At 38.8% G+C, this 12,428-nt stretch overlaps 1 protein-coding gene across 14 annotated transcripts in view; it reads left to right on the top strand.

Annotated features, from left to right (window-relative positions):
- UBE2H (ubiquitin conjugating enzyme E2 H) overlaps window positions 1-12,428 on the top strand; it is a 106,592-nt gene that overhangs the window by 54,964 nt on the left and 39,200 nt on the right. For 9 of the 14 annotated variants that reach the window (XM_049641846.1, XM_049641841.1, XM_049641838.1 and 6 more), the window contains 2 exons: window positions 1,743-1,819; window positions 2,952-3,026. In XM_049641846.1, the coding sequence (XP_049497803.1) occupies window positions 1,743-1,819; window positions 2,952-3,026 (152 nt within the window). Of the gene's footprint in view, window positions 1-1,742; window positions 1,820-2,951; window positions 3,027-3,505; window positions 3,562-12,428 lie in introns of those variants that run through there. The other 5 variants (XM_049641849.1, XM_049641850.1, XM_049641847.1 and 2 more) reach the window with 2 other exon arrangements.

Here is a 12,428-nt window from a genome sequence, read left to right as displayed (position 1 = left end):
TGAATGTCTCATTTGACCAAGCGAGAAATGAAGCCCATTTTACAATGTGGATGCTATTTGAGTCCTTTCGGTGTGCATGTTATTAAAATAGTTTTCATTTAGAAAAGAATGAGATCAAAGTAGCATAAACTAAATTGTCTTGTTACATGTCTTTAGCGGAGATTGTTCAAGGCTCTTCAGCAAGGCACTTTCCCAAAAATACACCCAGCCCCTCTGTTTCGTGGCCCGTAGGACCACAAAATAAGAAAGCCAAATATGTAATTTCAAATCTTTTAAAAAGACCATATTTCTTTATATAAGAGAATGTTTTTACATTTCTTTCAGTTCTTTCCCTTTGTATAATAGTACATGTAATTAAAATGTAATTGGCATTGCTGACGGAGAAAGATAAGACCAGTTTATCATAACTGGTGGTTAGGGGTTTAGTTGTTTTTTTTTTTTAACGTTTATTTATTTTTGAGACAGAGAGAGACACAGCATGAACGGGGGAGGGGCAGAGAGAGAGGGAGACACAGAATCGGAAGCAGGCTCCAGGCTCTGAGCCATCAGCCCAGAGCCCGACGCGGGGCTCGAACTCGCAGACCGCGAGATCATGACCTGAGCTGAAGTCGGACGCTTAACCGACTGAGCCACCCAGGCGCCCCGGTTTAGTTGTTGTTTAATTTCATTGTGAGATTTGAGGGCCCTCCAAAGCCCAGCACCTAAAATTCCTGAGTCATTATTTGTTTGGACTACAAAACAGAAACATAAAACAGGTACATATTGAACCAGTAGCTCTCTTTTCTGATTCGGGTTGGTTTGGTTCCTATAGGTGAATATTAGTACCTTAAAGAGGTGAGAGTCTCAGGGACAGGCAAGTTTTTGAGGAAGAGACCACAGAAGTGTTGCTTCTGTGAGGAGAGCCCTGGCATGCATCGGAACCCAGAGGCCAGTCTAAGGGGCAGAGAGATTTGGAAGGGAGAGAAAGCATAGGTGAAAGGAAATACTACAGACAACATTTTGGTTTTTGTTTTTTTAAATTTTTTTGCTGGTCTTTTGCATTTAACAGTACTTGTTAGCAAGGTGGCATCACTAATTATTTGATTATTCTCCAAGCCGGTGGCGGGGGGAGAACGGGTGGGGACTTGGCTTATTAGTAAATCCATAATTTTAGGAGCACAGCATTTATAGTTTAGGAGAATCAGTGCTATGCTGAGTATTTGAATTTGACTAAAGGGAATAATGGAGTTTATGTTAAAGGGTCACTGGGAGTAGGTTGGGGAAGAGAGCTCACAGAGGAGAGAAAAATAAAACTAAGTGCCTGTTTTTCATTTATGTATATACATTATGTACATGCATTATATCCAATATACATTATGTATTGTATATACATATACATTATGTATATACAAAATGCAGTCTTACACATTGTACATATTTGACCCATTCAGTCCTTACAGAAATTCTATGAAGTGGTGTTTCCCGGTTGTCAAAGAGTGAGTTCATGTTATTCTGCATGGGCCCGCAAAACCAGCAAATGGCGGTCCTGGGATTTGAACTCCAGCTTCTGAATCTAAAGCTCATTCCCTTTCTTTTCACAAGAGTATATATTGCCTTCTAAGTGACCAGAATGACTATGTATATTTTATATTGTCAGTTTCATATCAAATGTTGGTAACAGTTTACATAGCATATCTTGGGGATATCATCTTTAGTTCTAGGTAATATAAAGCCTGTGTACTTTCCTTTACCTTCTGCCTTAGCATTGAGAGTAAGCATGAGGTTACGATCCTGGGAGGACTCAATGAATTTGTAGTGAAGTTTTACGGACCACAAGGAAGTAAGTACACATGTTGATGTGCGCTCTTCTTTTTCTTTTTTCTCTACTCCTTAATAAGTAATGAGAATATCAGTGACAGGTGGTGGCGGGGTAGTATCTGAACAGTAAATTTAATGCAACTGTAGAACCAGTGAGGAAGTCTTGCTTTTATCATAACTCTTTATATGCTTTTCTCTTTTATCTCCATGCGACAGTATTAAACATGAATTGTGAATACTCTTGTTTATTTTTATTTATTTTTTAATGAGTGGCTACTCAGTGGATGGTTTGGGGGAAAGTTTCATGTATTTTTTCTATTTCTGTTTTTGGGTTTGGTTAGGGGTGGTCAACAGGGTAGATTGAAGTAGGAGGCTGTTATTTACCAATTAATTGAATAGTGCTTAATACTTTACAAAATCAGGTAAATGTAGGGGAGAAATGAGTCTTTGCTTATTTTCCAAGTCTAGATCTTTAAAAAATACATATTTTTAAATATTTATTTATTTTTGGTAGAGAGAGGGACCAATCAAGAGCCAGGGAGGGGCAGAGAGAGAGAGAGAGAGAGAGAGAGAGAGAGACACACACAGAATGTGAAGCAGGCTCCAGACTCTGAGCTGTCAACACAGAGCCTGATGCAGGGCTTGAACCCACGAGCCACGAGATTGTGACCTGAGCCAAAGTCAGATGTTTAGCCAACTGAGCCATCCCAGTGCCCCCAACTCTAGATCTGTTAAAGAAAAGTATTTTAGGGGCACCTGGGTGGCTCAGTCGGTTAAGCGGCCGACTTCGGCTCAGGTCATGATCTCACAGCCCGTGAGTTCGAGCCCCGCGTCGGGCTCTGTGCTGACAGCTCAGAGCCTGGAGCCTGCTTCGGATTCTGTGTCTCCCTCTCTCTGACCCTCCCCCGTTCATGCTCTGTCTCTCTCTGTCTCAAAAACAAATAAACGTTAAAAAAAAAAATTTTTTTTTTAAAGAAAAGTATTTTAATCTGAACATATAATAGCTACTAATTATGGGGTCCCTGACTCTTGAAGGAATTAATTTACAAGGTTTTCGAAAGAGATTAGGATTTAATGTTTCACCTTTACTCAGATTTGTTTTTTAATGTGGAAACACACAGTTACAATGTTTAACATTTTTACTTGTATTTCAGCACCATATGAAGGTGGAGTATGGAAAGTTAGAGTGGATCTTCCTGATAAATACCCTTTCAAATCTCCATCTATAGGTATGTAACTACTCAATTTGTCTCATTAGTGAGTTTTGAAATCAAAGAGAAAAAGAGGGGAAAAAAGCCTACATTTTATGGGAGATAATTCCAGAAATGGTTACTTAACTGAATTTTTCCTTTTTGGGCTTTGGTTAATTAATTAGTGACTTTCTGTGGGACTTCCTAGTGTGACAGAAGATGGTGAAATGAACCCTTTGCATGATTGTAATGATCCTAACTCTAGATTTTTCTGTCAGGGTAAGATTAAATAATCTTAAAGGCCCACTGTCCATTCAGGCTAAGTAGTAAAATAATAAACGTGTTTTAAGTCTCATTTTAATTGCTAGATTATTGGAGTTAATGTTATGTAGTGTCTATTCTAATTCTGTCATTTAAAAATCCTCTTTAGATCCTCCTTTGCTTTTTGTTCACTCCAACTCTGGGTACCTAGCAGTGAAATCACCCTTTTCCGTTCTCTCCACTCCTCATCGTTTTAGCCCCCTGAGCAGCTGAAGAAAGTAGAGTAGGAGCCTCAGTGGGATTGTATAAAGAGGTACTTTTTCTTCACCTTCATCTTCTTTCTGCCCTAACTGGTGATATTATTAACCCGGCACCCCCATTAAGGCACTTAGTGACAATTTAGGCATTTTAGCATCAGTCGCTAAAGATGTATATCGGATTGAAGGTTGACACTTTTTTTTTAAGTTATTTATTTTGAGAGAGAGAGAGAGAGAGAGAGAGACAGTATAAGTGGGGGAGGGTCAGAGAGAGAGAGGGAGAGAGAGAATCCCAAGCAGGCTCCACACTGTTAGCACAGAGCCCAGTGTAGGGCTTGAACTCATGAACCGTGATATCCTGACCTGAGCCGAAATCAAGAGTCGGACGCTTAACTGACTGAGCCACCTGGGTGCCCTGAAGGTTGACGCTTGTAAAAATTTTGAGACTGTGTAATGGTAGTAACTCAGCTAATTTAACCTAGGTTTTAAAATTTTCATTCTAAAGATGATTTTGAAATATTATAAAATACTGACCAATTTTAGGAAAGAAGAAAAAAATAAAATTGGAATCGATTATACATTTTTTGACAGTCACACTGATCCTCATGTTCAGATTGCCAGAGTTCATACATCTTGCTACCGCTATGGGCTCGTTTCTGGAAGTAATGCTAGGTCTCTTGGAGTTTAGATACCACACACCGTACCCACCCTTCAACAAAAGTTTTCTTTCTCCGCCCCCCTCCCCCAAAGAGGTGGACCAAAGACATCCTAAGCTTTATGTTTTGATTCTAGGCCCCCACCTTTCTGTCTAGGATAAGTCATGTGAAAAAGATAGGATCGTTACAGACTAATTTTCATTCAAATGCAGCGGCTTCTCCCGCACCATCTAGCTACTTACTGCTCTCAAGCTTTGTGCCTTAAAAACACTACAGAGCACCTATAACTCCTTCTTAGGCTGGGAACTCTCGGTGTTCATTTTAAGAATAAATTGGTGATTTCCTTTTAAGGTCTCTGGGCTGATTTTTCTAAACTCAGGGAGGGAGAAGATACTTTATGAATGATTGAGTTGGAAATTTCCCTCTTGCTACAAGGGCCTCTGAGGTGTAGGGTTCTCAGATGGTGAAATAGGAAGGGAGCTGTGAGGTGTTGCATTTTTGAGATAATCCCCAAGTATATCTGACTTAATGCCTGTATAGTTGGGGCAGCACCCCTTCCTAGTTCCATCCCAGGGAGATGGAATGTGGTGTTACTCAGTTTGGAAGGGCTTTTCTTTCACGTTGTGGTTGCCTGTCCCCCATTCATCTCTTCTTTTGATACAGGCGTCTGAACTTGTGTGTAGTTGAGCGGTATGATCTTCAAATCTTTACATGTGGAATGTCCACACCATATAAATTCATTCAGATATATTTCATAAGTGTCTGTTTGCTTAAAGACTAAAAGCATGCTGGATACCGTTTTGAGCCCTAAATTCCTAGTTAGAAAGAAAATAGTATTTAACAGGCAACTATAGAAAACAATTACATATCCTGTAGAAATGTAGTTATTTCTCAAACCTTATCTTATTTTTCCAGATAATGTAACTGTTTCATCATAACTTTCAAAGTAAAAATATCTTAACTTGGCCTGGTTTGTTTATTAACTAATGACGCAATAGAAGCCTATGTACTTTCTTAAATTAATGATGTAATATGAAATTGCTTGGGACAAATGACTAGGCTGATTTAACTTCTTCATAATTTTTCCTTTGCCTTGCTGTGCGCTTTTAGAACTTGGTAATGCTTACAGATGTGTACCATCTTCTCTTAGGGAAGTAGGTCTAGTTGAAATATTTGTACAAGCTGTGTTTGTTTCCTCCAAAGGAAGGATTGCATAAGAGAGTTATAATCAGTTGTGTGTGGTCACCCATTTTCAGGTCATCAACAATGTAATTGCTGAATTTGCCTTAAACATTTTGAGAGGTAGTAGCTCATTTAGAATAGCCAAGGTTTCCTTTTTGAGTTGTATAGATAGTTGTAGAAGTATGCAGAAGGGCAAGGAGGTGAAATAAACCCAGACTTAAGGTTCTTTTTAAACCCTGCCTCTGTAGTATCTAGGCAGGCATACCCTTCTTCCTGAGCCAAATTTTGAGCTCTTAAATATTAAGATATGCAGGATTAAGCATCCTTAATGCTTAGATCCTGGAATGTTAAAAAAAAAAATTATATATATGTTTGGTATTTATTGATTTTTTGTAAATGTTTATTTTGAGAGAAAGCATGCATGCGTGTGGGTGAGGGGCAGACAGACAGAGAGAGAGAGAGAGAGAGAGAGAGAGAGATTGAGATTGAGAGAGAATCCCAAGCAGGTTCCATGCTGTCAGTGCAGAGCCCGACTGGAGTTCAATCTCACAAACTGTGAGATCACGACCTGAGCCGAAATCAAGAATCTGACGCTCAACTAGCTGAGCCACCCAGGTGCCCCAATTGGTTGATTTATTGACTGATTGATTGATTGTATAAATGCTCCATATTCTTAGTATGAATGTAAGAAGGTCCAGGTGACCAAAAATAAAGAAAAATTAAAAATGTCTCATAATCCTGTCCCTCAATGGATATCATCATTACATCCTGGTATATGTATTTTAAGACAATTTTCTATGCACATTTAAGTATATATTCAATATAATTTGACATGCTTATCTCTCAGAGTATCCTTTAAATAAATTTTAGAGAGGGGTACCTGGGTGGCTCAGTCGGTTGAGCATCCAACTTTGGCTCAGGTCATGATCTCACGGTTTGTGAGTTTGAGCCCCGCATGGGGCTCTGTGCTGACAGCTCAGAGCCTGGAGCCTGCTTCGGATTCTGTGTGTCTCTCTTTCTGCTCTCTCCCCACTCATACTCTGTATCTCTCTCAAAAATAAATAAAACATTAAAAAAAAATAAGTTTTAGAGAGTTTTTCAGAAGTTACATGATTGCCTGAGTTCTAAGTAAAAATGTTCTTTGAAAACAATTTATATCATTATATAAGTGTTGGTTTTTTTTGAAAATAGCAATAAAGCTATCTCAAATTATCTTTGGAAAGAGAAGGAATATAAACACAATATATATAGAAGGAATATAAGCAGGTTATGAACTGACTTTTTAAATGCCATCATCTTAAGCTGGTCTTTTGGAATTTTATATTCTCTTTTGAGTATCATAAGCAATGATATTTATGAAATCATCTTGATGCTTTGAGGCTGGATATAAATTTTTGAGATGGCTAAAGATCATTTAATTTCACAGAATAAGATGATGGAAAAACTGAGTAACATCAATCGGAGTGTAAAATGATATATGATTATGAAATTGGCTTAAGAATTATGATTTTCTTGTGAACTGGCCCTAACAGCACTTTCAAAGAGAATTTATAAAACTCCTAATCAGTTGTAACATCATTGAAGTAAGTATTTGCATAGCTTTCCAGAGAGACTGCTTTGAAATAAATCATATTTGAATTAAAAAAAAAATGTTTAATGTTTTATTTATTTTTGAGAGAGAGGGAGACAGAGTGTCAGCAGGGGAGGGGTAGAGAGAGAGGGAGACACAGAATCCAAAGCAGGCTCAAGGCTCTGAGCTGTCAGCACAGAGCCTCACCCCGGGCTCGAACTCACGGAACGCGAGATCATGGCCTGATCGTAGTTGGACGCATAACCGACTGAGCCACCCAGGCTCAGAATCTTGAAGTTCAGATTTATTTGAAAGTTCAGGCTTTTTGTATTTTTCATTCAGAAACATTCCTAGAATGCTTAGTTGCCAACTATGTAGAGTTAGGAGAGTGTGCTTGATCAGTGGTGTGGGTATCAGGAAAGAGCACTTCTGGCCCTCGTTCTCCTTGACCACGAGACTGATACTCAACTGTTGTTCTTCTAAAAAATGAGATCATGGAATTAAATGAACTCTGCATGTTTGATATTGACCAATATGCTAAATACTCAGGATAGATGCCATTGTACTAGGCAATTAGGAAGATCATGTAAGGCTCTCACTATTTAGAAGGTCAATATAAATAAAATATTGCATAGACTTTAGTGACAACACTTGATTGCTTTTTAGGAGAGGTGTGGGTTAGTGGCTGAGAGAGAGTGTATGGAAGAGATAGGCTTTTACAAGAAAGGTGAGTTTCTTTTTTGAGAATACAGTTTTTACAGAGCTTCAGAGACGTGAAGGTGTGCATAAGGAGTTTAGAACACTGTTTCAAAACCCCAAGTAATCCCCAGTCCATGAAGATTTTGTGTTTTTTGCAGAGAAGTTGCTACAGAGAGTATGCCATATTTCTCTAGAATCAGTTTCCAGCATGTGCTCATCTATTAAGAGAATGTTTTTACCAAAGGAAACAGACTTGTAGTTGATGAGGGGGTGAAATAAAAATGAGTGATGCCATTTAAAGAGGGTGAAATAGAGCAGCTTTGAATAAAAATTCAAAAGTAACCAATAAGCGTAGGGTACAAAATGGTTTTATGTCTACTCCAGAGAATGCTTATTAAAAAAGTGAGAGGGGGGCGCCTGGGTGGCACAGTCGGTTAAGCGTCTGACTTCAGCTCGGGTCACGATCTCGCGGTCCGTGAGTTCGAGCCCCGCGTCGGGCTCTGGGCTGATGGCTCAGAGCCTGGAGCCTGCTTCCGATTCTGTCTCCCTCTCTCTCTGCCCCTCCCCCGTTCATGCTCTGTCTCTCTCTGTCTCAAAAATAAATAAACATTAAAAAAATTAAAAAAAAAAAAGTGAGAGGGGTGCCTGGGTAGCCCAGTTGGTTAAGTGGTCAATCGTCCAAGTCTTGATTTTAGCTCAGGTCACGATCTCACGGTCGGTTGTGAGAGAGAGCCCCATGTGCTGATAGCACAGAGCCAAACCCGCCTGGGATTCTCTCTCTCCCTTTCTCTCTACCCCGTCCCCAACTCGTTCTCTTGTTTTTGTTTCTCTCTCTCTCTCTCTCTCTCTCTCTCTCTCACAAAATAAACTTAAAATGAGAGATACAGGACTTAACACATTGGCAGGTTAAGCATTGTTGGCAAAGGTATTATGATATAGCCAACTTAGTATATACTAATTGAAGATTTTATATTCTTTGAGTGATTTTACTTAAATTATCCTAAGATTCAGAATTGTGCACTAAAATTAATGTGTAAGTATGCAAATTGCAGTGTTACTTTAAAAACTTTTATTTTAAAAAGTTGGAAGCAATCTAAATGACCCAGTAGATCATAAAGTAGTTAAATTATGGTACGTCTTAATGGACAAAATGCTTTAGTCATGACTAATGTTTTAACTCTATCTTTAAAGGAACACACAGGAAAATGGTAATCTTGTATAGCATTAACTCTAATTTTTTCCATGAAATTCCAAGTATGAATGCCAAAATATTGTTACGGTTATCCATGGCTGTAAAAGGGACTAAAAACGTTTTTGGGGGTGCCTGAGTGACTCAATTGGTTAAGAGGCCAACTCTTGATTTAGACTCACGTCATGATCTCATGGTTTGTGAGTTTGAGCCCCACATTGGGCTCTGCACTGACAGCATGGAACCTGTTTGGGATTTATTCTCTTTCCTTCTCTCTCTGCCCTTCCCCCTCTCATCCTCACTCTCTCTCACTCTCTCAAAAAAAAGAAACTTAAAAAAGGGATTAAAAACATTTTTCTATAACTTCTAAATAATAGTAAGTTCCTTTATACTATATATATAAATTATATATATTATATATAAATTATTTATATATAATATATATTTTTTTTTTATATAAGTTTTTCTTTATTTATTTTGAGAGAGAACACGCATGTGCGAGTCAGGGAAGGCCAGAGGGAGAATCCCAAGCAGGCTCTGCTCTGTCACTGTGGAGCCCAGCATGGGGCTCAAGCCCATGAACCGTGCCATCATGACCTGAGCTGAAATCAAGAGTTGGATGCATAACCAACTGAGCCACCCAGGCGCCCCTAAAAGTTTATATTTTTAAACATATGGCAAATGCATGTCTTTCAGATGTCCTGTCTGTGTCTATACTTTTTCCTGTCTTTTGTTCTAGAAAGCCATTATATCCTTGGCCAGATTTCTCACCTGGTAGCTTGCTAAGGCCCTACTGGCCCCCAAGTTTCCACCAGTTTCCTTTCTTATTTCCTTTCAATTTTAATTATGTGTGCGTATAAGGGTTACATACCGTTCTCTCTGTTTTTCTGCTTATAATTTAGTTTATTCCATCTTGGGTACTATCTTTACACCTTTACACAAAACTCTCTTTCACTCCTTTTCTTTCTTTCCCTTTTCTCCCTTTTCTTGGGCTGCTACCTCTAACAATTCTTACCTACTTCTCTTTCCGATCTGACTCTTTCACATGTGTTTCCCCTTGCTCCATTTTTCTCCTATGAATCAAAAAAGATTCCTGTTTCATAACTCATAAATAATAACATTTTTGATAAACTTGAGCCGGCGGGGGGAGGATTATGTCTTCTAATAAAATACAGGCATAAAATGTTAGATTTAAGTCTTTCCACCTCTAAAGGTCTTGAAAATATCATGAAGTCTCCTTCAGGATCTACAGTAGTCTCCATCACACCATAGCTACTTAAACACTAGCATTCAAGAGAAAATGAAGAATTTGGCTTTTATATTTTTAAATGATTACTGGGTAGTATATTAATAAAACTTCATTCTACTAATTTCAGATAGAACTGTAGAGTATTTTAGAGTCTTTTGTAAATAACCTTCAATCAAGAGTCAGACGCTTAACCAACTGAGCCACCCAGGCACCCCATCATTTGTATTAAAAAAATTTTTTTTTCATTTATACTTTTTACAAATAGAACACTGTTTTAACATCCACCTAACAAGTCTAGAAACTAACTTTTGAAACACTACCTATATACATATCCATCTTAACAGTGAGGAAGACTGTCTCACAGGAGCAGGCTGCATGTACTGTGTGTCTGGATTGCAAATTTGATTATGCCAAAGCAGAGTAAGGGAAATGGTTGATTGAGAACAAGATTCTGGAGGGAGTGGTTTAATAATTTGCTTAATGTTGATAGAATGGTCAGGGAAAAAAACCACACTCGTTGTGCAATGGAATTTGATGTCAGTGGGCATATAGCAAGAGCTAGCCAAACCCATATCAGTAAATGGAGACAAAAAGGAAAGGTCACGGGCAATTAACAGTAGCTGGAATACTGTATTGAGCTCTACCAGTGGCCTTTACTGCTAGGTCGGGTATCCTCTCAATAGAGCGGTTTAGATCTTCCTGTTTCAAGGGAAACTAGATTAGATAACCTGTCAGAGTACTTTCTGAATCTCCCAGTCTACCATAGGTTCTTACTTAGAAGATACTCTGATGATCAGTGCACCTTATTCTTTTTACTTTGCCAGCGATTAAGGAAAGTGATTTAACCTTTTTCATTGTCAGAATACCAGACACCTCTGGCATTGTAAAATTTTATTTCACTATGGCCAGAAATTACATCACAATATTTTTGGAATGGAATTTTATAATAGGGTATGACTAAAATACAGAGTTTAGAATATTTACCATTTCACTGTGTACCTTCCTAGATGGAAACATTGTATAATTACCTCCTGGGAACTAGCGAGGAAGCTAAGGGAGCAGTGTTGTCAGGGGTGGATGAGGATTTGGAGTAGAGTATGTCATTTCTGAAAGGTTTGGGGGTTAGTTATTTAACAGAGGCCTGTTGGGACCACTGCATTTTCACAAACAGAATGAATTCTGAGACCAAGGAAGCAAAATTCCGTCACCTCCTTTCTTCTTGGCTTTCATGACGGTGGTTTTGAATTTGGTTTCTGTCTCAAGAAGATACATAATTGCTACTATGTAGCGATCTATATCTTTTGAATTCCAGTAGAGAGAAACAAGGTTCTAGTAGGAAAGTTTCATAAAAGTTTTTTTTAGATAATGCTATCAGAATGTAAGCCATTGTTAAAAGCTCTCTTTTTACTGCTGTTCTGAAAATGAAATTTTCCAGGGTGGATTTTTTTTTTTTTTTTTTTTTTTTTTAAGAATATGTCTGGCAGCTGAAGCAGAATTTACTTTCTCGGAAAACTGATACATTTTTGTACCATTTTTTTCTAATCAGCTTCACAAATTTACTAGATACCAAATATGTGCAGGGCATTCATTATTCCAGGTGCCAGAGGAACAGAGGTTGAACAAATTCTTTGAGGAAAAAAGATGAAGCAAAAAATTAAAATGTCTGATAGCTTTATGCAGAGATTGATGTGGTGAAATTGACATATGGATATTTTAGATTAGGTGTTCAGGAAGGGTTTCTCAGACAAAGTAAACTTAAGCTTGAGGTTTTGGGGTTTTTTTTAAATGTTTATATTTGAGAGCGTGGAAGCAGGGGAGGGGCAGAGAGAGAGGGAGACACAGAATCTGAAGCAGGCTCCAGGCTCTGAGCTGTCAGCACAGAGCCCGACATAGGGCTGGAACCCACGAAGTGCGGGGATCATGACCTGGGCTGAAGTGGTCCACCCAACCGACTGAGCCACCTGGGTGCCCCAAGCTTAAGGTTTAAATGAAAAGGAAAAAACAAAAACAAAAACAAAAAACCCCAGCCCTGATCCTCCAAGATCAGGGATGAGGGCATTCTAAGCAGAAGAAATTGTGAGCAGAAAGGCCCTGAGGCAGATAGGAGCTTAGCATGCTCAAGGAAGAGAAATAAGGCTGGGAGACTGGGTGAGCAGTGAAATAAGAGAGAGGCCCCAAGTGTCATGCAGGGTCAGGTCCCATAGGGCTTTGTAGGTGAGATTAAAGGCTTGAGTCTTGGTTTTATTTTATTTTTTAGAGAATTTTTAAAAATTTATTTGTAATTATTTTGAGAGAGAGACCAAGACAATGTGAGTGGGGGAGGGACAGATTGAGGAGGAGGAGGAGGAGGAGGAGGAGGAGGAGGAGGAGGAGGAGGA

The sequence above is a fragment of the Panthera uncia genome, chromosome A2, assembly GCF_023721935.1.
Source record: "Panthera uncia isolate 11264 chromosome A2, Puncia_PCG_1.0, whole genome shotgun sequence".
Classification (NCBI taxonomy): Eukaryota; Metazoa; Chordata; class Mammalia; order Carnivora; family Felidae; genus Panthera; species Panthera uncia.
Note: the sequence above shows the minus strand (reverse complement) of the source record. Positions and strands in the feature narration are given on the sequence as shown.